The 24,691-nt window shown below is 41.6% G+C and overlaps 1 protein-coding gene and 1 long non-coding RNA gene across 3 annotated transcripts; one reads left to right on the top strand and one right to left on the bottom strand.

Annotated features, from left to right (window-relative positions):
- On the bottom strand, positions 1 to 24,691 carry ANAPC2 (anaphase promoting complex subunit 2). The gene is made up of 13 exons (XM_001374947.3): positions 24,469 to 24,691; positions 23,288 to 23,916; positions 21,333 to 21,465; positions 16,972 to 17,146; positions 11,836 to 11,955; positions 10,600 to 10,717; positions 9,054 to 9,235; positions 7,021 to 7,162; positions 5,174 to 5,249; positions 4,757 to 4,960; positions 1,935 to 2,064; positions 1,198 to 1,436; positions 1 to 520 (listed from the first exon to the last, which is right to left on the bottom strand). The coding sequence occupies exons 1-13, from the start codon at positions 24,583 to 24,585 to the stop codon at positions 308 to 310; spliced, it is 2,478 nt and encodes an 825-aa protein (XP_001374984.1). The 5' UTR covers positions 24,586 to 24,691; the 3' UTR covers positions 1 to 307.
- Positions 5,960 to 11,465, top strand: LOC130458334 (uncharacterized). Of its 2 annotated transcripts, none has more exons than XR_008917507.1 (3): positions 5,960 to 6,429; positions 6,884 to 7,298; positions 10,605 to 11,465. It is a non-coding gene; the product is annotated as an uncharacterized LOC130458334 (long non-coding RNA). The 2 variants fall into 2 exon arrangements; XR_008917508.1 differs by having other exon boundaries at positions 5,964 to 6,029.

The following is a 24,691-nucleotide window of genomic DNA, read 5'->3' as shown; positions in this document are numbered from 1 at the left end:
TTAAAAAGCCAATGTGCCTTTAATGAGCAACAAAAGAATATTGAATTAATTCTGGGAATAGTAGAAAAGGAATGAATGTGAGGTGGCATATCAGAGGAATGGGGAAGGGAATGACACACATGCTTTCTGTCCCTAACATCATGGAAAGCAGAAAAGCCCAGAGAGAAAGGCAGAGTTGGCCAGATCCTGTTCTCATAGCAATCCTAGAGTCACCCTGGACTCTGGTCAGGCTCCAGCTTGCCCCTCACCACGACTCCACAGGCCCCTCACAAATACCAAGATGATAAAGCTGAAGTCTTGCCTCTTGTCAACTGCAGCTTTTGGGAAGGCGGTAGACACCCCCAGAGTAAATGAGTTGTTGGTCTCGAACTTTCTTTTGCAAAAACCCTTGCAACTCCTGCAGATCTATCTCAGTCACCACTGGGCCCGTCATCACAAACATTTTAAGCATGCTGTGGATGCGCTCTAGAGACAAACTCTCCAAGTTGGTCAGCATGGCCTGGATATATGTCCAGAATAGCTATAGGAGAAAGAAACCAAAAGAATGAGACAAGATGCATTCAACTGTCTTCTCCCCACTCCTAACCTGCCTAGAGCTCAGAAGACTCAAGACCACTCTTACAGCTCATAGATGTGGGAGATAGGGTACCACCCAAAATCACAAAGGCTCTTCTACCATCCAAACAATCTCTTCTTCTGTGTCTCCAATTATTCATTAGTAAACTGATAATGGCCTTTCCCATCACCCCAGGCCAATCTGATTACAAGGACTAGCTGAGGCTGATTCCTCATATTCTCTAAACTAAGCATCCCATTTCCTCCCTTGGGGCAGCTGCTTCACATGGCCCAGGGCATCTTTGCGAATATCCAGGTTTCCTCATGAAGTCTTTGAAAATGAGCCAAGAAGAGGAATCCTTGAGATACCCACGTTATGGACCCATAGAATGCTAAACTTCCTAGAAAGCTTGTAGTCCAGCCTCCTCAGTTTATAGAAATAAAGGCTCTAAGAAGGGAATTACAATTCTGCTGCTGTGCCTGTTCTCTCCTGACTTTCATTTTGGGGATGGCAGAGAATGCCATCTTTGCACTCAACCAGGAGACCGGAACCCAACTCCTATCTGGTCCCCCACGGTGATCCAGACCCTCAGGAGGTTCTCCCTTCACCTTCCTGGGGGAGTGGGACCACTGGGGACTCACCTGTAGCTCCTCTTCCTTTTGGTCAGCCTGAGAGGCCATGGCCGAGTCACCCTCCTCATCGCTGTCAAGGAGTACCACCTTGTCTGCCCGGTCCCTGGGCTGCTCTTCTTCTATCACTGAGAAGGTGCCTGGAGGTTCCTCACGCAATACCCCTTGCTGCAGCCACAGAGCCATCTTGCGCCGCAGGGAAGCCACTGGCACCTTCAGCACCTCACTTAGCTCCTCCAGGGACCAGCTGCCTGGGATTAAAGTGAGGCATGAGACAGGGCTGATCAGTACTATCATTGACCTGGACCCAAAAGGGATGATGGCCTAACCATTGCCCTGCATTATCTGACCAGTATTGTACTGTCCACTTCAGGTCTGTCTAGAGAAAGGAGAAAATAAGGAAAAGTCGAACTGGATCCAGGGGACAGATGCCCAATCTACACTCAAATCTGACCTATACAATATGGATCATGGACTGTTCCAGAGTCCAAACCCCAAAGAAGAAAATGCTGAGATCATAAAAGGTGAATATTAATATTCTGCTCTGTGTAAAAGCTGATACTTGGAACATACCCCAAAAAATGAGCTTGAGCACTAGTGATCAAAAGCTCCTAGGTAGGTTTACTGGTCTGGCAACCTCAGAAGAACCATGAATTCCCAGCTCAGTGACCTAAGACCTGAGAGAATACAGAGCAGCATCCAGACTGCAGGCTGAGGGTAGAGAATGCATGAGGTAGGACGAATCTTACTTTTACTCTGGAAATGCAACAGGACAGCAGCATGTACTGGAGACACTGACAAAGAAAGGGTCCGATCAGCCAGCTCCACATCTAAAGTCACCAGGCCCAGGTGGTGTTTCCAGCTCAGCGTCCTCATGGCCTGAGCAGAGAAAGAAGAATCAGTGGAGGGTCCCAGAGCTCCTGGATTTGTTTATAGAGAAGCCATGGCCATGGGCCCTCAATTTAGCTCCAGTGATTTGTCGAAGTGGCCCTAAATCTGCACCCTCTCTATTTAGGTCAGGGTATTAGGTAAGAAAAGGGATGGCCATGGCCCACCAACCAGTCAAAGTCCTGCTCCTCTTCTACAATCCAACAGCTTGTGTCTCAAACACCAAGGAGCCCAAAGATTAGAAGAAATTGAACAAATAGTGGTAAATGCTAGGAATGGCCTAAAAATCAAAGGGACCAAAATACATGTGAAAAAATCACCAGAAACAGATGGCATCATAAGAATTTTGAAGGAATTCGAGGATGAAGCTGGTGAAGTATTGGACAAAGCGTGTAACCTGTCATCATATATGGCAAGGATGCCCAAGGTTTGGAATATTGCTGATATGATCCCCCTTAGGGCTCCAGAAGGTCTCCTAGAAACCAGAAACTGATGACTCTGGTAGGCTCTATAGTAAAGGGCAGATTCTAGGACAACCTAGACAAAGACAAAGAAGTCACCCCTGGTTTCTAGTTTAGGAGAGGATAAAAAAGCATTTAGGCAAGGGGAAAACAATGGATGTAATTCAATAAGCCTTTGATAAGGTAGGATACCAAATAAAATTACAAAATGTTATTTAAAACGCTACAAACATTTTCTAAAGTTACAAAGAATGAACATAGACCTGTTTGGTAGGGATGCTGAATTATTCTAATTAAAAGGTTTTCGTTTAAAGATTAGTATTGGATTTAGAGGCTAAAGGGATCCAGGAGATCATCTCCTTCTAATCCCCTTGTTTTACTGATGATGAAACTGAAGGGTCCAGGGGAACTATCAAAGTAGCAAAGTTGAAATGTGAAGAGTACACAAAGGGAAAGACAATTTCATTGAATAGAGAGTGAACACCGAATGATACATTTCAAATGAGACAAGTTACAAAAAATATAAACGTTGCGAGTTACTATCAGAGGTAGAAGACTAAGCTAGATAAAAGCAGACTTTTTTTCTGTTTTTCAGGATAAGTTTTCAGAGATTTTTAACCATAAGATCTGAAGGTTCCTGGACACATGAGGGTTGATACTCAAGGTGTATTAAAACAATAGGAAGAGAAAATGATTTATAGTCAATGACAGTAAAATCAAGGACAGGAACTAAGAGAAATATATCTAATAAAACCTTAATCACAATAGCTAATGCACACTACTCCTATAACCAACTTCAAACACCCCTTTAAGGTATTTGAGAGTCCTGGATTAGATTTTTGTTTGGCTAATTATCAAACAATTTATATTAATATTTTGTAATCCATGCCAAGGAAATAACATGAATTAATTTGTTTTAAAAGCTTATTTGTTTTAAATTAATTTAAATTAACTAATTAAAAATTAACTAAATTAAATTAAATTTGTTTTAAAAGTTTTAAAAGGGAAATGAAAATTAACTTAATTGGACAACAGAGGCAGCAAGAAATAATGGGTAAAAAAAAAGAAAAAAGAAATAATAGGTAGGGAGGCAGCTACTTAGTGGATAGAGAGCCAGGACTGGAATCAGGAGGTCCTGGGTTCAAAATGGACCTCAGACAATTTCTCACCATGACCTTGAAGAGATCACTTAACCCCAAATGCCTAGCCCTTTTGGCTCTTTTGTCTTAAAACTGATACTTATCATTATTGATTCTTTTAAAAAAATTAACTAATTAAATCCAACCATTCTGGAGGGCAATTTGGAAGTAGGCCCAAAGGGTGCTAAAAGACTGTCTGCCCTTTGATCTTTCCATTGCACTGCTGGGTTTGTACCCCAAAGAGATAATAAGGAAAAAGACTTGTACAAGAATATTCATAGCTGTGCTCTTTGTGATGGCAAAAAATTGGAAAATGAGGGGATGCCCTCCAATTGGGAAATGGCTGAACAAATTGTATGTTGGTGATGGAATACTATTGTGCTCAAAGAAATAATGAACTGGAGGAATTCCATGTGAACTGGAACAACCTCCAGGAATTGATGCAGAGTGAAAGGAGCAGAACCGGGAGAACAATGTACACAGAGACACTGTGGTACAATCGAATGTAATGGACTTCTCCATTAGTGGAAATGCAGTGATTCTGAACAGCATGGAAGAAATCTATGAGAAAAAAACACTATCCACATTCAGAGGAAAAACTGTGGGAGTAGAAACACAAAAGAAAGACAACTGCTTGAATACGTGGTCGAGGGGATATGGTTGGGGGTGTAGACTCTAAATGATCATCCTAGTGCAAACACGAACAATATTGGAAATGGGTTTTGATCAAGGACACATGTAAAACCCCCAGGGTGGGGAAAGGGGAGGGAGGGAAATATGATTCTTGTAACCAAGGAATAATGTTCTAAATTGACTAAATAAATTTAAATTTTTAAAAAATTAACTAATTAAAAAATAATAATGGGCAGAGTTAAACCTTAGTGCATTGGACTGATTTTGGGCAGCATTTCTTAAGTTCTAATTTACTTAGAGGTCCCAGCAACTCACCTAACAACCTCTAGTCACTGCCATATTCTGGGTACAGTGTTACCCTGCCACTAAAATAACCCCTTACACAGATGATGTTTATAAATGAGGGAACACTCTCCTCCCAGTCACTTTACATGTCGGGGGGGCTGGTACCTTCAGCTTCTCATATCTTTTGGAATAAGCCTCCATTGCCTCTTTGATCTGTTCTGGGAGCTCCAGCTTCTCCTCCTTGAGGGTTGGCCAGAACTCACTGGACAGGATGACAGCAATGAGGCTGAATGGGGGTCGCTCTTCCTCAGGGAGCCTTTCTTCCTCATCACGGATGTTAGCATTGATGCGCCGAGAATCTGCCATGTCCTGGAGTAAAAAGGACAGAGGTTAGGTCATGCCCAGAAGACCTGAAGTAGGTTTAGGGGTCAAGCTGCATCCAGAATTAGGGAGGGAAGATACTTAACAAAAATAGGGAAGGCATCTTCCAGGTTAGAGTAGCCCCAGAGTTTCTGAATATGGAAACAGAGATGCACTCAGCACAACTTACAGAGAAAACTTCCTCCCAAAAGGGACACTAACCTTCAGCATGACCTCACAGTAGTGCATTTGGGCCTCACCAAAACGTAGCTTCAACAATTCCACGTTGCGGATTTCTCTGGAAATGGAAAGACAGATGTATTAGTGCTAGAGAACAAGAGCATAACAGAGAGAGGGGATGTCTAAATCTGATAGCCCACGAAGGGCATGGGACTAGGTTATGGATTTCTCTCTTAGCATCAGAGACACGAACCCAATTGCTTTTGAGGAAGAAGAGAGAAGATGTAGTAAATCTCCAAATATGGGCTCTGATAACTGTCTGGATAGAAACCTTAAGAGGAACATTTCATTATGTGGGCTAGCCTGGCATTCTTCCTCCTTCCCATCTCCACTTTCCTGTCCATTCTTACTGCATTCCTGCTCCCCTACAAAAAGTGATTATAGGGTTATATAATTTGGAGCTGCAAGATACCTTAGAAATCACCCATTCCAACCCGTTCATTTTAAAGTTAAAGGAATTGAGGCCTGGTAAGGTTAGTTAACTTGCCTCAAGTCACATAGTTGGCAAACTGCTATTTCAGGATGTATACTCGTCTTCTAACTCCAAACCTAGGGTCCTTTCTATTATACTATACCACAAGGCCTCTTGGACTGTTCCTGGAACCTTGAACTAACTGAAAAGCCATCAGGGAAGCTGCTTTTGAGCCTAGGACAACTGAAAATGTCTGAAAGATCACTGTGCAATACTCCTTAGAGATCAAAAAAATTCTGATAACTCTTCCCAACCCCCTACACAAAGAATCTCTGGAGATTCTAAACTGACTCACTGCCTAGGAATCCCTGAGGCCAAGAGTAGAGATCATGCATTAGCAGCACCAAGTATCCTTATGAAAACTAGGTTTGACTTACTCTCATTTCCTGCCCTGGGCAGCTCTGAAAGAGAATTATAAGATCCTTGTTCCAAGCTGAGGAGGGCTTCTTTCCTAACAGTGAATGAACTCTGTGACTTTCATCGCTTAATACACAAAAGCTTTATAGCATTTCCCTATCAAGTTGCTAGCCCTCTTGTTTAACAATGTTGTCCAAGGAAAATGTTTACAATATTTATAGAATTTATAGCAGCATCTTTTGTTATCACTAGCAAGTAAATAGAAACAAAGTGAGTGCCCATCAATTAGGGAATGATAGTAACTGAAATAGCATTGTACCATAATGGAATGGTTTATCACAATAAGAAATGACAAATACAAAGAATTCAGAAAAACTTAGGAGATTTGAATGAGATGATGCAGAACAAAGTAAGCAAAATCAGGAGACCAATTTACATGATGGCTATAATAATATAAAGGAAAATAATACCAAAATACTTCAGACTCATGAGTGTAGTAAGCAATCATGACTTCAGAAGGCTGATTGAATTATACATCCTGCCTCTTGGCAGAGAAGCAATTTCAGGCATAATCAATATATTCCTTTGTTTTACTTAACTATATCTATTAGCTTAGAAAGTAGTTTAGTTTGTCAATAGGAAGTATTATGATATAAAGGAAAAGAGGATCAATAGAGCATTTTAAAATGTCTACATAAAGTCTTATTCCTGGAACCAGGAATTTAGATTACTAAAAACAAGGAGGGGAACCATGGCTTTTCTTGACTAATAACAGCTTCACTGAACATAGCAGACCTGTCCCTACAAATAAATATAAATAGGAGGAATGGATAGCACTGCTCACCTGCTAATCCCTTCTCTAGGCTCCCTGCTCTGAGGGTCTCATTCAAGTCAGGTCAGAAGAGGATCAGGTCTCTTTTTCAAAAATACCACGCTTTGGGAACCAGAGAACTATGCAATGAAGACTCCTCTCCCATCGAGGGCCATGGAACCGACTTACCTCTCAGCACTGTAATTGAACTGATGAAGAAGGCGGTCAGCAAGTAGTGTACGGTACTCATTGATAAAAAGGTCTTTGCTGCCATAGATACTGACCAGCAAGCTGATGATATCTGAGGAGCGGCGTTTTGAGCTTGATTTCCCTAGAGACAAAGGCAACAAAGGCAGACTATTAGAGAGAAGCTTCTGGAATCACTGGCAGAAATAGGAATGTGCTGCTCACAGCAAGGGGACCCCAGGGCACATGGGCCCACCCTGGTTTTCCCAAGCCCTAAAGGAGTAAGACTGTTATTCATTCCAGAACCAGATGATTCCCCTTGGGCTTATCTTCTGGTGATAAAACTCAGGGGGCTGAACATCAGTCTCATTACTCTAGACTAGAGGTCCCCAACCAGTTGATCAGGGTCTAATAATAGAGCTTAAAGACTTACCTGAAAGGTCATCAAACCAGCCGTTGCTGCCATCACATCCTCTTCCCCAGTTTGCCAGGGTTCCAAGTAGAGAGGAAAGTGTGGCTGGTGGCAGTGACCCCTTGGTACCCCAAGGCCTTTACTGCCAGCACCGCCACCCTTTCAAGCCAAGGACTTTACCAGCACCCCTGCCTGAGCCAACCCCACCAGTGATCTTAAGGCTTCTGGGCAAGTAAAAAGTAGTAGCTAACTCCTCTTCAGAAAAAGGCTGGTGATCCCTTTCCTAGGCACCACTCCTGTCAAAGGAGTGGGAAGAGAGAAGAGTCAGTCTTGTAGGATGCTGGGCAAACTGAGAGTGAAGGGAGCACTATGTCTGCATATAAGGAGAGGACAGTGGGAGAGGGCACCTAAAATGATCACAAAGAGAGCTCTGGACCATCTACCCACAGAGAGTCCCCTGCTGGTAAAAGGCAAAACAACTGAGTCACTCAGGCTTTCTGCCAGAGAAGGCAGAAGGGAAAACCCAAGAAGACTAAGATCAGGGCCAGGGAGGGAATGAGGAAAGGTAGAGGTAAAAAGATAGCTACTGGAGAGTTGTTGGAGACAATTGGGGTGAACTACAGTGGGAAGCAACACAAGCAAGGTGGGAAATGAGAACTGTGCATTTAATCACAACAGTGTCTAAGACCCTGGAAACCCAAACCTTTCTATGCCAGGCTTCCTGTGCCCAGATCACAGGTGTTAAGACTTGCTTAGCTGTGGCTGTCAGGAAAGGAGGGAGCAGAAATCCAGAGGGAGGTATAATAGGACAGTATAATCCTCTCCTCTTATAGAGGCAGCAGTAGGAGCAATGAAATGAGAGGGGATAGGCAGATAAACTGAGGATAAGGAAATGTCCAGCCCCTGCCTCAGAGGCCAAGTATATTCAAACAGGAAGAGCTAGCTGTATGTCTGGAGATCCACAGACAGTTCCTAAAGCCAAGGCTTCCCTTCTGGGTCCCGAGTTCACATGTATATCCGTCCAATGCTACATATGTAATATACAGATGACAGGAAAGACCAAACAAGTAAGCTAGACATAAGTTCCATATCTACTATGAATAAATTGCTCCTATGCTCAACATTCACCTATTAGGGGAAATCACAAGATCATACCAAACAAAGCTCCCCAGTCAGAAACTAAGCATCCATAAAAAGAAAACCCTTCCCACCCTTTTCCTGGCTTCCCCAGAAAGGTCCACTGGGAGCTCTTGGTGATAGTTGGTTCCAGGGACTCTTAAAAGCTAGCTCCCCTTTCCTTAAATCCCATTTTGCAATCCCCAGGTTTGTTCGCGTCCCTCCACTCTGTAGTTCACCCCCAACTGGCTCCCCGAGGCATCCCATAACTATCTATCCCTTCCTGGGACACTGAAGCAAGGATCACCCCATAAAACTGAAACTTAGCTCCATGGTTCTCAGCAAACAGAAGTAGGACCAAGAGAAAAACAGGACCAATAAAAAAACCAGAATTAAGTCTACCCTAAGTATGTACAGGGCCAGATCTTGGATGCTGCCCTTCCCACCAGCAGAAAGCCCCAGTAGCCCATGGCAGGCTAGGGAGCTGCCCTAGAGGGAGCCATCTGACCTGGATCTGCATCCACTGGGTCTGGCACCCAGTCCTCCGGCTCACAGATGTCATCATCACTCTCCTGGCCATTTTCCAGCGTCACCGGGTCAGCCTTGGAGAGCTCGTGAGCCAAGTCCCCAGAACCCTCAGCATCACCAGTCAGCCCAGCTACAATCTGCCTCACAGTGTCTTCCCGTGTCCTGTCAGGGTGAGACCATGTGTGGTCATGACATGGGGCTGAACGGACAGCTCCCACACTGCAGATCCCTGCATGGTCACAGCCATTGTAATAAACAGCCCTGTCCTAGTGCTACAAGAATTAGAAGTAGGCCCCTTTTTGCTATAGATAGAAACCACATTTTATTGGATATAAGTGCTTATACATGTATATCTAGAATGGAAAATAACTGACTGACCAAAAATAGGGAGGCAAACAAGAGCATCAGTATAAACAAAAGGGAAAAAACATCAGGAAAAGAAGTTTCTAAATACAGAAGGAGAGCAAAGGGTTTAAGAGGTCAAGGAGTTAACCAAGCAGGTAGAGAATGAATTGAAGGGACAGCTAGATAGCACAGTAGAGAGAGTGCCAGGCCTGGAGACAGGAGGTCCTGGGTTCAAATTTGGCCCCAGATGCTTCCTACTTGTGTGACCATGGGCAAGTCACTTAACCCTGATTACCAAGCCCTTACCATTCTTCTGTCTTAGAAGTGATATGGGGAGGGAAAAAATAACAAACTGAGAAGCTGACCCAGAATGGACATCTTCTAAAAAGAGTAATAGATAGATACTATCTGAGGGAATCTTGTCCACTAGCTGTTCACAGGACAGGCCTAAGCTTGTTTCTGGGGCAGGACGGATCCCGCTTCTTCATTACTCAGTCCAAAGAGGGAAAAAAAAAAGATTATAGCTCTGGTTTTAACTGTTAGGTTGGAGCAGAGTAGAACTAGGAAGAGAAGCCAGACTTTCCCAAGAAGGGAGAAATGGAATCATGTTTTAAAAGGGGAAATGGGGAACAGCTGGATGGCTCAGTAGATTGAGAGCCAGACCTAGAGACAGGAGGTCCTAGGTTCAAATCTGGCCTCAAATAACTTCCTAGCTGTGTGACCCTGGGCAAGTCACTTAACCCTCATTGCCTAGCCCTTACTGTTCTTCTGCCTTAAAACCAATACACAGTATTAATTCCAAGACAGAAAGTAAAGGTTGTTGTTGTTTTTTTAATAAATAAATAAAATAAAAGGGGAAAAGGACAGAAAAATCCAAACCCAAGAAATCCTTCAGAGAGTCATATCACTTAAGCAGCCCTCTGTGACTACACTGAGCAACTATAGTATCATCTCTCCCTCAGGCAGTTTGTCCTCAAAGATTTCTCATAAGGCAATCAAACAGTATCTTATCCTCTGAACAGCTGTCTTGAACATGACTTTGTTGATGACTCACTAAAGATGAGAGGTGTAAGTGAATGACTGATAATTAAGGGCTAAAGTCTCTAAGGGATGAAAGTAGACAAAGCTAATGAGAATTGCAGAGGGGGAAGGGCACCTAACATTTTGTTACTCTCTCTCACCTTAGATATCGTCGTATAGGTTCACAAGCTACTTCCAGGATGACCATGGAGGAATCCAGCTCCCGAAGGGCTTTGATGGCTGAGATATAGAGGGTGATGATATCAGATGTATTTACCCCTGCAATGAAGAGAGCAGCAGAGTGACAATTGGAATGCCTCCAAGGACACCCAAATTGGACTTGAGAAGCTAGCTAGAGTAGTAAACTCTCAGGAAGCTGGACTATGTTGGTGGCCAGAACATTCATGTAAGGGACTTCAGAAACCTTGCCCCTTCCTAGAAGCATTTGTTAAAACCCCTCATGTTGCTCTTGATTCCCTATTTGAAACTGTGGAGAAAGAACACTTAACATTCACTTTTCTCTCTACTCCTGAGAAGAGTGGCCTGACTCCCTTCCCTGCTCTATTCTGCATGTGAAAGAAAGAAAACTACATATGTACAGGCTATCCAGGTTCCTAAACTACATGCCTCCTGCAAAATTCTTCTGTGGCATATTGAAATAGTACCAGTTATGCCATTTTGCCTTTATCCACCATTTTATGAAGTTAACACACACACACACACACACACACACACACACACACACACACACACACAAAAGAAGGTCACTAGCTCTTTTCCTTCTCTCCTCAGCACCTTTGGATTGTCTCCCAATCTCCTCCAATCAATCCTCATCCTCACCCTTACCTTACTGTCTCCAGATTGCCTCCTCCAATAAGAACTCTTGCATCTTGTTTTTCATTCCCTCCAAACTGTATATTAACTGGGAAAAAAACTAAAGTTCTGGACTCTTAATTACCAAGAGCCCTGAACCCAATTTCTTTTGCATCTGCATGTATTACTAAATAAACTGCCTATCTGGATGATACTTGGGTTTTATTATTTAACTGTAACATCTGATCTATGAGGCATTTTCTTCTTAACTCTGCAAAGTATCAAGGGAAACAACTCAGATATGGTCTAATTAGTAGCTATGACATCCCTTCAAATGAAGAGTAGAATCCATTTCAGTGCCCCAAGGATCCAGGACAGAATAACATTCTTTAATCTATCCTTAAGTCTAATTTTCACAAGCATAAAAACTAAAGCCCAGGGACATGAAAGAAATAACAACAAAAAAAAAACAGAAGATGATGAAGATCAAGATTTGTTGATCTGTGACAAGCAAATCTAATTCCCCTACAAAAAGGGACTGAAGCTAGAGGTCTAGAGCAACCATCTTTAATGAAAAGACCAACCTGGGTGAAGGAGGCGGGTTTCAAGGGCTGCTTTAAGGGAGCTGAGTAGTTGCTGTCTCTGGTTGGTCCTTTCCAGACAGTATTTCAAATCTTCAATTGCTGGTTTAGACTCTGGAAAATCTAAATTAAACAGAGAGTGCTATAAAATCTATCATTATGAGCCCACACTAGTACATCAAAAATATCCCCCGCCTATGTAGATAAAACCCTAGCTATATATACGAAATCAAAGGAAATACAGGTATGGACACATATGCACCAACCAAGGAACTCCTGATGCCTACATTTTTGCTCTTAAATCTGAAGTCTCAAGATCAGAAATGGAACCGAGAGAGGAAAAAATTCAGCCAGTTTCAATTTCGAACTTCATTTCCCACTTGAAAAACTCAAACCTGGGAAAATCTGGCTATCTAGAAGTATGGAAGTTAGATTACACATTGAATCTTATTAGCTCAGAAAAACATTCGTTTAATCCAGTAGATGAGAAGGTAAAAATTAGATGTACAAAGAAGAATAAATTCACAGATTAGCCGGATCAAGAAATCCTTAACCTGAGCCAGGGCAGGAGGGGTGGAGGTGGGGGAAGATAAGATGAATATATACAAGAGTATAGTATGAGTCCAACTGAGAACTAAGGAAAGGAGACCTGTCATCACTTGACTGGTAAGAACTGTTCTAAGCATAGAACTTCTCACAAACTGGGTTTAGAACCTACTACCACATATGAAAACATGTCCTACTGTTATCACCAAACCATCTGAAAAAACCCTTCAGGAGATGACCCTGACAATAAAGCCTCTCCATTTTTGGTCCTTCTCTGGGATGGGGTTTGGAGACTTCTTCACCTTAGGATCTAGTACCATTTGAGGAGGTGTTACCTACTCTAGGTCATCAAGTGGTCTGAGAATATCAATGATTCAGGCCTCCATAACCATAACACATGCAAATACCAAGCTACTCAGCCAAGACCAAATGGCACTAAATTTAAGTCTGGTCAGGCCCCTAGGGACCCAAACATAAGGTCCTTACCAACTCAGATACTCCACCCAATTAACTGCTTGACTCAACCCTCTCCTTCTCCAATGTAAGAAGAGAGAAATGTTATTGCAAAACTCTGGAAAGTAGAAGCCTCACTAAAATGGTACTTCCTCCAAATAAGACTGGTAAACTCCTTTCTCTTCCTTCTCCTTCTCCTTCTCCCCCAATCTTTGTCATTAGAGCTGTTGTTTATGAAAGCAAAAACAAAACAAAAAAATGGGGGAAAAACCTCTTTTTGTTCTGAAACCACTCATTACCTTTTCTTCTCCGCCCTGTTAAACTTAACTCTTTTACACTGTACCCTCTGGGAAGCTCATACTATTATTTAACAAACCCTTTTGTTTTTTATCCAAGACCTCTTCCTCTCAAATCAGCCACCTTCTTGCATTCACAAAAACTTCTCTCCTCCCTTCATAGTGCTGACCAAGTAGCCAATCAGTTCAACTATGTAACATGCTCTATCTTTTACTCACTCATCCTATTGCCCTTAAAATTTGCCTAACATAAACTGTGAATCAAACCCATCCTCTATTTTCTCCACATGCTGGAGGAAATCACCCCACCAGATTGAATTATTAAATTCTTCCCTGATATACTATCACACTCCTTGTAGTGGCTCTTCCAATTCCTCAAACCCATGTTATTCTCAATTCATTCCCTTACCAGAAGTCTTGACTCCAACTCCTACTGATAATCAAAAACAAAAAGAGGTCATTCTTTTATTAAAACCTTCTCTTCAAGATTTGGCTCTGCCCCATCTTTGCATAAAGTCTTTCCTGATTCCCCCAACTTCTCCTCCCCAAACTCCTCTATACTTACCTACATTAAATAGAGCTGTATTCATATTTAAAAGCAGCCTTTTTTAATAAGCAGCCAGGTGGCACAATGAACAAAGGGCTGGACTTGGAAATCAAGAAGACCTGAGTTAGAATTTTACCTTAAATATTTGTTAGCTATGCGAGCTAGTCACTTCAACTGTCTGCCTAAATTTCCTCACTTGTAAAATAGGGATAATAATAGCACCAGCCTCTCTGAGGGTAAAGTATTTATAAAGCACTTTCCAAACCTTAAAGCATTATATCATTGCTAGCTATTATTATTACTACTACTTCCCAGGGTTTTTGTGAGGATCAAATGAGATAATAAACATAAAGCACAAAGTGTGTGTCTGGCACAAAATAATCACTATATAAATGTTAGCTGTGATTATACTAGCAATTATTATTGTTGTTAGATAGTTGCTTCTTCCACTAGAACACAAACTCCTTGTAAGGAGTATTTCATTCTTTGCACTTGTATTCCCAGCACTTCACACCACACCAGGCACACTGTAGGCACATAAATGCTTGCTGATTGAGTGACTAATAGGCTTCTTCTTCTTCCCTCCAACACATCTCAAAAACCTTTTATGTCTTCCCACATTCTTCTCTGCTCTAGTCTCTGAAAAAGAGGTGGTCTTTCTGCATGTTAAGGTCAACACTAAGATCATCACTCATCACTTTCTTCTCCTTTCAGGAGATGTGATCTACCTATATCTCTTCCTTCCTTGATCCTCCTTCTGGGAACTGGGCCTGTCAATCATCCCTTTTCTCTCTTTCATTTTCAATTCCCTCTTATTTGCTGGCTTGATGTTTAAAAACATATGCAAGTGTCTCACATCTTTAAAAATATTTCACTTGACTCTGTGGTCCCCTTAAGCAATCATCATGTATCTTCCTTTCAGCCCCAGACTCCTAGAAATAGTCTATCTATATTCAGTGCTTCCATTTCCTCACCTCCCACTCATCTGTCAGTCTCTTATAATCTGGCTTCTAATGACACCTTTTGACTAGAATTACTTTCTCCAAGGTTATATATGATTTTTTAATTCCTAAAGCTGCCTTTTTTATTTTTTTTAAACCCTTACCTTCCATCTTGGAATCAATACTGTGTATGATTCCAAGGCAGAAGAGTGGTAAGGGCTAAGCATTGGGGGTCAAGTGACTTGCCCAGGGTCACACAGCTGGGAAGTGTCTGAGGCCAGATTTGAACCTAGGACCTCCCATCTCTAGGCCTGGCTCTCAATCCACTGAGCCACGCAGCTGCCCCCTCCTTTTTTATTTTTAAAAAATGAAATTAAAAAATTTTCAATTAATAAACTATTTTTTTCTCCCTCTTGCTTCCCACAGACTGGAAAAAAATAAACAAAATCTTTGTAATAAATATTCATGGGCAATATTCGGAAACTGACATGTACTAAAATGTATGTCTTCCTTCATCTTGAGTCCCTAACAGGAGATGGGTAACATGCTTCATCATCAATCCTCTAGAATTATGGTTGGTCACTACATTGCCTTCTTTCTATTCTCATCTCACTTGACTCACTATGAAACTTCTGACACTATCAATGACACTATCAATCACCCCCTGTGGTCAACCATTTTCTCTGCCAATGGCATCTCTGGCAGCACTTTCCTCAATTTTTCCTTCTTATCTAACCACTCCTTCATTTCCTTTAATGGATCATCATCCATCTCCCACCTTCTAATTATAGGGATCCTCCAAAGCCATATACTGAACACTCATCTTTTCTGAACAGCTTTCCTCTCTTGGTTATCTCATTGGTTTCCCATGGGGGTATATGTATGCAGATGATGCAAATTTAAATATCCAAATCTAATCTGAGACAGAAATGGGAAATTTTTACAGCAAGGCAGCCTCTTGCCTCATTTGCCTAGGGTAATTTTTCCCTTAATATTAATCCTTCCTTGGCTGAGCAGGAAGGAGAATGGCCTGTTTTTCACATGTCATTTGGGAACCTCTCTAGAATAGCTACAAAACTCTGGGAGAGGCCTTACTACCTTCTCCTAAGGATGAGAAATTAATTCCAGAGTTCATTTCCTTTGGTTAGATGCCAGAGGGGATGGCTAGACTTGGTTTGGTGGGAATCCAAAGGGATTTGAGGAGAGGATGGGAAGTTGTGGGCAAGGGATGCCTGAACATAAATAAGCCAGAAAACCAACAAACTCCATCGAGGGCTTTGGGAGCTGTTCCTCCAGTACCAAACTGCCCTGACTACCACCTCCTGAGGCTGCTCTGCTTTTAGGAGGTGGATTGCCTTGCCATATCAAGAGAAGAGATTCTACTGCCAAGAGCCATACCAATGGAGAATCTGATATGACTTAGTGAAATAAAATTCCCCATTTCAAATTCTGTTTAAAAAATGAAAAAAAAAACAAATATCCAGATCTAACCCATTTCTGAAAACTCCAGCCTTAAAGTGCCACCAGATTGCTGACTATCACTTCCTACATATTCCCAGGTCACTACAAACTCAACATATCTGAAACAGAATTCCTTATCTTCCTCATGACATTTTCTCCTCCTCCAAACTTTCCTATTTCTATTGTGATATTCAGATTTGCAATCTCAGTCATTTCTGATTCTCCCTTACCCTCCATATACCAACTCCTAGGAATTATACATCCCATATCTCCTGATTATAACCCCATTCTCTCCACTCACATGGCCTCTATGCTAGTTTGAGTTGTCATTATTTTAATTAGAGTACTGTGATAGTTCCTAATTGGTCTTCCTGGTTTCGGTCTCTTTCCTTTTCTAATGTATCTTCTATAAAAGAGTCAAATTGGAGACAGTGGTTTGAATATGTTCTCCTTCTATTCAAAAATTTCTACTAGCTCCACATTATCTCAAAGATAAAATATAACCTTCTTAGTCTGACATTTAAAACCATCTGGTTCATCTTTATATCCTATGTTCCAGTAAAACTGGTCTATTGGTTTCCATCTCCCTTCCTTCTGCATTAATACATCTATCCCCCATGCCTGGAATGCCTTCTTACATTAACTCTGCCTCATAGAATCTTAATTTCTTTCAAGGCTCAGCTCAGTCACTCCTACAGGAAACCTTTATACATACCTCTAGTTATGAGTGTTTTCTTCTTCCTCAACTTCCCATTCATTTTCTTTTATGTTTACACATTGTCCCTCTTCAGTAGAATGTACTCCACAAGGGCAGATTCATTTGGGGCTTGGTATTTGCAGCTCCTTGTACATGACAGACCTTTAATAAATACTTATTGAATTGAATTGAACTTACCACGGATGATGCTGAACAGCTCCTCAATTCGCATACTGGCATAGATTCGGTAAAAAAACCTCTGTACATGGCAGCGCCAACGTCGCAGGGTACTGCTGGCCTCAGGGGCTGTGGGCCCTGTAGGGCTCTCCTGTAGGAATACTTTGCTAAGCCAGCCAATTACCTTCTCTATCCACTGTCAGAGAAAACAGAAAGAAGGTTTACCTACTCCACTGGATAATATAAGACCTAGACCCTGGCAAAGTGTGGGGAAAGAGTCTATATTCTGCAGGCAAAGGGGAAGAATCTGTGCAAGTATAGGAAATCCAGAGAATACCGATATAAGGAGCTGAGACTTCTAAAATTCACTGTTGGTCAAACTTGGGAATCCTACTAATGTATAATTTTTTTAGTATGACACTTTAAGATTGATGAAATAAAGACTGCCGACAAAATAAATTTGATTTTCAGGACCTATGTCCTGGACAGAACAATAACCTAAAATACACTTTTTATCTTATTTTTTTCCCAGCTGTAAAGCTTTACTCTAAGCTTCTGTTCTCTTGGGAAGCATCACAAAACCCTGCTGACTGGGACTCACACATTTATGCTAACTGATTTCAACTGGGCTCTCATCTCTGCAAGGCAAATGTACTATTCTTCCCAGATTAGTTCCCTAACAAACTGAGTACAGATGCTCCTTCAGACGTTTTCTTTTCTCCTCAAATCTCTCATACTAATCTCTACCCCCAACCCTACCTGATGAGGATCTCTCCTTATATTTCACTAAAAATAATCAGGAGCCTACTTGCTAGGAGTTCTCCCATCTCCATCTCACATCCTTTTGACATCATTCCCCCACCATCTACCTCACTCTAGTCTCTGAAGATGTTGTAGCAATTTCAAATGTTACCCTTTAGAAGCAACAAATTGGGGGGGGGGGGGGGGGAATGATTGTAACAAAAACCTCTGACAAAGATCTAATTAGTCAAATTTATAAGGAACTAAATCAATTGTACAAAAAAATCAAGTCATTCCCCAATTGATAAATGGGCAACAGATATGAATAGGCAATTTTCAGTTAAAGAAATCAAAACTATTAATAAGCACATGAAAAAGTGTTCTAAATCTCTTATAATCAGAGAGATGCAAATCAAAACAACTCTGAGGTATCACCTCACACCTAGCAGATTGACTAACATGACAGCAAAGGAAAGTAATAAATGTTGAAGGGGATGTGGCAAAATGGAGACATTAATGCACTGCTGGTGGAGTTGTAAAATGATCCAACCATTTTGGAAGGCAATTTAGAACTATGCCCAAAGGGCATTAAAAGACTATCTGCCCTTTGATCCATCCATAGCACTGCTGGGTTTGTACCCCAAAGAGATCATAAGGAAAAAGACTTGTACAAGAATATTCATAGCTATGCTCCTTGTGGTGGCAAAAAATTGGAAAATGAGGGGGTGTCCCTTGATTGGGGAATGGCTGAACAAATTGTGGCATCTGTTGGTGATGGAATACTATTGTACTCAAAGGAATAATGAACTAGAGGAAATCCATGTGAACTGGAATGTCCTCCAGGAATTGATGCAGAGTGAAAGGAGCAGAACCAGGAGAACATTGTATACGGAGACTGATACACTGTGGCACAATCAAATGTAATGGACTTCTCTACTAGTAGCAATGCAATGATCCAGAACAATTCTGATGGACTGAGAAATAACGTAACCCACATTCAGGGGAAGAACTGTGGGAGTAGAAATACAGAAGAAAAACAACTGCTTGATCACATGGGTTGATGGGGATATGACTGGGGATATAGACTCTAAATGATCACCCTAGTGCAAATATAAATAATATGGAAATAAGTCTTGATCAATGACACATGTAAAACCTATTGCGTGTCGGCTATGGGAGGGAGGTGGAGGTGGGAGGGAAAGAACATGATTCTTGTAACTATGGAAAAATATTCTAAATTAACTAATTAAATAAAATTTTCAAAGATAAATTTGTTTTAAAATGCTAACCCCTTAACATGACCTTATTCCATCTTGTCTTCTCCATCAGGCTGTCCCCACCACTATCTCCACTCTAATCTTCAGTCTCTTCCTATTAACTCTTTGTCAAGCCAACCTCTCTACAGGCACCCTTGATGCCATTCTATCCCATTTTCTTCAGCAAACTAACCCTTCTATCATCTCTACTCTCACTAACTTAGGTACTTGCTCTTTCTTTCTGTGTATAAATATGTCTATTTCTCCCCAACACTTCAAAAATTCTCACTTGATCCAACTGCCTCCACTATCTAACTTGCTATATCTCTCTTCCTCTTCTCAGCTAAAATCCTTGGGAAAGTCATCTACACTCTTCCTTCCTTTCCTCTTCTGTTGGCATTCAACCTTATAATTAAACTGAAATTATTCCCTCCAAAGTTACCAATGACCTCTGGACTGCCTTTTCTCAATCCAATCATCTCTCTTTACATTTCTGCAACCTTTGACACTGCTGAACACTCTCTTTCCCTGAAAACTCTGTCCTTTATAGTATGATTATAGGTTTTTCTGCCCCTGCTCTCCCTGCTTCTTCTACCTGTCTGACTACTCAATCTTACTCTCCTTTGTTGAATTTTCATCCAGGTCATAAACACTAACCATTAGTGTCTCCCTTTCTGTGTCCCCACCCCCTGCCCCTGCTCCAAAGGACCTCATCTCTTCCTCCCCTATACTCTCTCACTAGGTTATTTTATCAGTTCTAATGGATTCAATTATCATCTCTATCATCATCTGAGACAGCTAGGTAACATAATGAATAAAGCCTTAAATCAGGAAAACCTCAGTTCAAATCTGAATTCAGACACTCTAGCTAGGTACTTAACCTCCACTTACCTCAGTTACTTCAACTATAAATGGAGATGATAATAATATCTACCTCCCAGGGTTGTTGTGAGGATTAAATGAGATATTTGTAAAGTGCTCTGCTGAGTTTCTAGCAAGTAATGGGCATTATATTATTATTTATTTATTATTATTATTACATGCAGATGATTCTCAGATCTATAATATCTAGTCATCTAGATCTTATGTCAACATCTGCCTACTGGACATCTTAAACATCTACAGGCACCCTTGATGCCATTCTATCCCATTTTCTTCAGCAAACTAACCCTTCTATCATCTCTACTCTCACTAACTTAGGTACTTGCACTTTCTTGCTATGTATAAATATGTCTATTTCTGCTAAAACAGAACTCATTATCTTTTCCCCAAACTCTCCCCTCTTCTGAGTTTCCCTATTCCTGTCCTAAGGGTTAACATCTTCCCAGGTTTTTGGGGGGGAGGTTAGTTTTTGGGGTTACAAGGCTCACAATTTTGCTATCATCTATCTCTTTACTCTCACCCAATATAATCTACCCCATTGACAAATCTGACCATTTCTGCTTTTACAACATCTCTCCTATACATTTCCTTCTCTCCATTGAAACCACTCTGGCTCAGTTTCATGATGATCTCATACCTAGAGTATTACAATAGCTTTCTAGTTCCCTCAAGTCTCTCCTTTAGCTAATCTAGATTCTACTCAGCTGCCAAAGCAATCTTCCTGAAGTGCAGCTCTGACTATGTTACTTCCCCATCCTCCTCTCAATGGACTCCAATGGTTCCCTATAACCTTGGAAAATCCACTCTTTGGCCTTTAAAGTCCTTTATATCCTGGCATCTTCCTACATCTCCGGTCTTCTTACTATTTACTCTCTATGGTACATTAACATTGGCCTCCTAGCTGTTCCTCAAATGCAATATTACATCTACTAACCCAATGACTTTTCATTGACTGTCCATCATGCCTGGAATATTCTCCCTCCTCCTCTCTGCTTTCTGACTTTCTGGAAGACTCAGATCATATCCAATCTTCTTCTGGCTCCTAGTGCTTTCCCATTAAGATTACCTGCCATTTACACTATATAAGTACATCGCATATGCATAATTATTTGTGTGTTGTCTCCTCTATTAGATCATGAACTCCTCGAAGACAGAAATTATGTTTTTGTCTTCCTTTGAATCCTCAGCATTTAGCATAGTGCCTATTATACAGCAAATACTTAAGAAATATTTGCTAAGTAACTGAAGGATTAACATTACCACACTCACAAGAGCCTATATGAAGCCTAGATCAAAGCTAATAATGCAAGCCTAGGAAAAGACCATTAAACACCACCACCACAACATGCCTAAATCTTTTCAACTAGAATAAATAAAAATCTGTATATTCTACCACACTAAATATAGATTCTGGACCATTTTTTAAACTCACTCTCTCCTAATTATTAAAATTGTGCTCCCTATAGCAACACTGGAGACCACAAAGTCATAAAGAGAGCTTACCTCTTGAAATTCAGTTAGGAAAGACTTTTCATATTCTCCTCGACATCGACGTTCCATCCTCTCCTCAATCATCCGGTGTAAGATAGTTGTAACAGCATCAGCACTGACTCTCTCCAGCAAGTTTAGTCTGTGCCTAAAGGGAAGCCAAGGTTCAAAAATCTTATCCAAACGGAAAGCTAAAGCAAGGGATGCAAGGGAAGATGCAAAGTGTAAGACCACAATGAAAAGTTATGTCCCCTCAAACAGGACCTAATCCTAAATCCAGTAAGCATAAGTAATTAGCCTCTGTACACTCTAAAGAGTTTTCTTCCCACTCCCAAAATATTTAAGACGCTCTCACTCTCCAATAAAAAATTCATACCATTAGATTCACTGTTTCAGTTGATAGGACACTACTTATATGACAAAGTTACCATAGTTCATCAGTTCCCCTGCAAAGTAGGATTCTGAGAACATTAGATGAAGAACAGATTAAATTTTGTTGAGGGGAAGTCTAATAAAGAACATTACGGTTGATGTCCCTAAGCAATTAGTAGATTGGTAGTTTCTAAAAGTAGGAACAGAGGCACAGAAAGGAGATGATGAGGTAGTCTGCTTCTGCTGAGAGACATGCCCTAAGAATGATAAAGGATCAGAAAATCTGCTGAAAACAGAATTTCTCAGCTCTGTATGGTGAAGTAAGCACAGGTCTGACCACCAGGGGTCCCCATAGATCAGTTCAACGGACTAGTAAGCCTGGTTCCAATGGATACAAAGTTAGTTCTAAATGGGACAGCTATCCTACTCGATCTTTCTTGCCACTGAAAATTTGTAAAAATTCTGCCATAGTCATTATTGTGTTAGCCTTTAAAAAGGATTGGGTTAAAATTTTTTTAATGCAGATCCAAAAATGACCCTTAAATGTGACAATGACCCTTAAAAACAAAATTTTATCTTTGAATAAAAAAAAAAATCAACCATGTACTTTTCTGCATACTACCAGCCTCGGGTAGCCCAAAAGGGGGTCCCTTTGAAAGCTGAACTTAAGTGCCTCACACAGGGCATAACTAATATCATCATAGTAAAAATCTGCTAACAAAAAACTTCCAAGTCCATCCCACTTAACAGTTACTAAAATAATATTCAATACACAAAATTTCAGTATAAAAAAGTTAGGATAACCACTTGTATCAAAATAAAATCTAACTCATGAAAAACAATAGGAACTCCAAAGGTCAAACAGAAATCTTAGTCACTTTAGCAAAACCTCTCTAACATTACTGAAGAGTAAAATTCCCTTTCCAAAAATTCTTTGATGGCCTTTAAGTACTTCTAGAGGATGCTGGGAACTTTGGACATGAAAATGAAAAGCCATAAACTAATCATCTGCTCTAGAAGAGAAACCAAGGAACTTAAAGGGTCATTGAGTCCACCCCCTAACTATAATACAAATTCCATGGTGTTATTAATAAATAGTTATCAAGCATTCACTTGAAGCTGTTGAAAAACAGGGGACATAAGACAAATCACTTTTCTGACTTATTCTCTATAGTATTAAAAAATTCCAGGAACAGGTAAAGAGATGAAAACATGATAATATAATTAATGCATAAAAGTGTGATTTCATTATTCTAACAAATAAACTCCATTTCCCCCTAATAATATAGCACCTCATACTTTCTGGTGCATTCTCTGCAATTAGGAAGAGTGGAGGAGACAGGAGAGTAAGATATTCTAAGATCTTCTTCCACTACCCAAAAATACCAGGTTTCTCTACTCCAGGTTTGTTGAGCCTTGCCTGATAACAGGGAGAGTGAAAAAGCTAAGGAAAATTTATTATAGAATAATAAGATTTGGAGCTAGAAGGGACCTGAGAAATGATTAAGCCCAATTCCTTTATTCTAAAGATAAATGAAACCAAAAGAAAGAGAAGAATTTGCCCAAGGTCACATAAGATACAAGTAGTAGTCACTTACAGTATCTCACTAAGCTGCTGAAATTGTTCTAAAGCCACTGAACACCAGCACAGTTCCTTAGCACTGTTGCAGCCAGCACATTCCTGGCCCTCTGGAGACCCACCCTCTTCCAGGTCACCTTGATCCAGCTCTGGCTCACTCATGCTACTTTCACTCATCCCTTCATCCCCTTTCTTCTTCCTCTGCTGGTGCATGTAGATTTTAAAGGTACGCCCATAGAACTGTTGAATCATCTCCTGAAAGGTCTTTGTAGTAGAGAAGAACAAGATGGCTCTAAACATGGTATAGACTTTCTCCCGAAGACCCTGAGAGCCAGTCCCCAACAACAAGCCCATTTGTGTCCACTTCTCCAGTAAGTCCAGGCTGTTGAGGTAGGGGTCCAAGCGACACCTGAGTAAGCCAAAAGCATCCAGGAGGAGCAGGATGCATTGGGGCTCTTCAACAGTATTCTCATACTGAGCAATGCCATTCCAAAACTCAGGGGCGATGTTAGACTGCAGGTCAGTCTGGAGCACTTCTGTGAACCATTCCTCCAGGATTGAATGCAGTTCATAGCATTTCAGCACTTCCACAGCAGCCTGCAGTTCCTCTTCTTTCAAACTCACTGATCCACTTGGCCTGGAAGCTGCCTGGAGAGCACAGAACTCATGAGAACAAGATCAAGAGGGGCCAGAAACAAGTATGTGTCTCCCTCAGCATCTCTAAAACAAGGGGGAAAGGAGCTCTAATGATCAGCCACAGGAGGAACCTGGGGGAGGGAGGAGAGTACTGAGGGGTCAGGACTTGAGAAGAGGGGAGCTAAGGAGAGCTAAAAATAAGGCGTGGGGCCTAAGAAGTCCGTTGGGGTCTCAGGAGCCTAAGGGGCAGGAGTGGGGAGGGGGGGAGAATGGAACTGAGATAGGAGATGGGGATGAGGCTGAGAGGAGCGATGGGGCTGAGGGCAGGTGGAGCCGAAAGCAGGAAAGGAGATGAAGAAAGAAAGGTATGAGGGGAGGGAAAGGAATAAGAAGAAAGCAGGGGATAAAGGGATGAGGAGAGGTATGGGACCGAGAAGGGATTTATGGCGCTGAGAGTGGGGAATGGAGCTGAGGAAAAGGATGCGGCCAAGGGGAGGGGGGCGAAGGGAGGTGGAAGTGGACGCGAGTGGACGAGCTCCTAGCCCGCTGGAGAGCGGCCCTCACCAGCCCCAGAGCTGCGGGCGGCACCAGCCCGGTGCTCACGGTACTCCAGGCCACTGACAGCTCCGCCCCTGGGGCCCCGCAGGCCACACCCTCTACCATGGCCGCCACCGTCGCCATTCGTGCTGTCAAGTCCGGCTCCCGCTCCGACTCCCAATCCAGCTCCCGCTCCCGCTCCGACTGAGGATCCGATCCTGGCGCAGGCGCGCGCCGCAGTGACGTCAGA

Source organism: Monodelphis domestica, chromosome 1 (assembly GCF_027887165.1).
Source record: "Monodelphis domestica isolate mMonDom1 chromosome 1, mMonDom1.pri, whole genome shotgun sequence".
In the NCBI taxonomy this organism is placed as follows: Eukaryota; Metazoa; Chordata; class Mammalia; order Didelphimorphia; family Didelphidae; genus Monodelphis; species Monodelphis domestica.
Note: the sequence above shows the minus strand (reverse complement) of the source record. Positions and strands in the feature narration are given on the sequence as shown.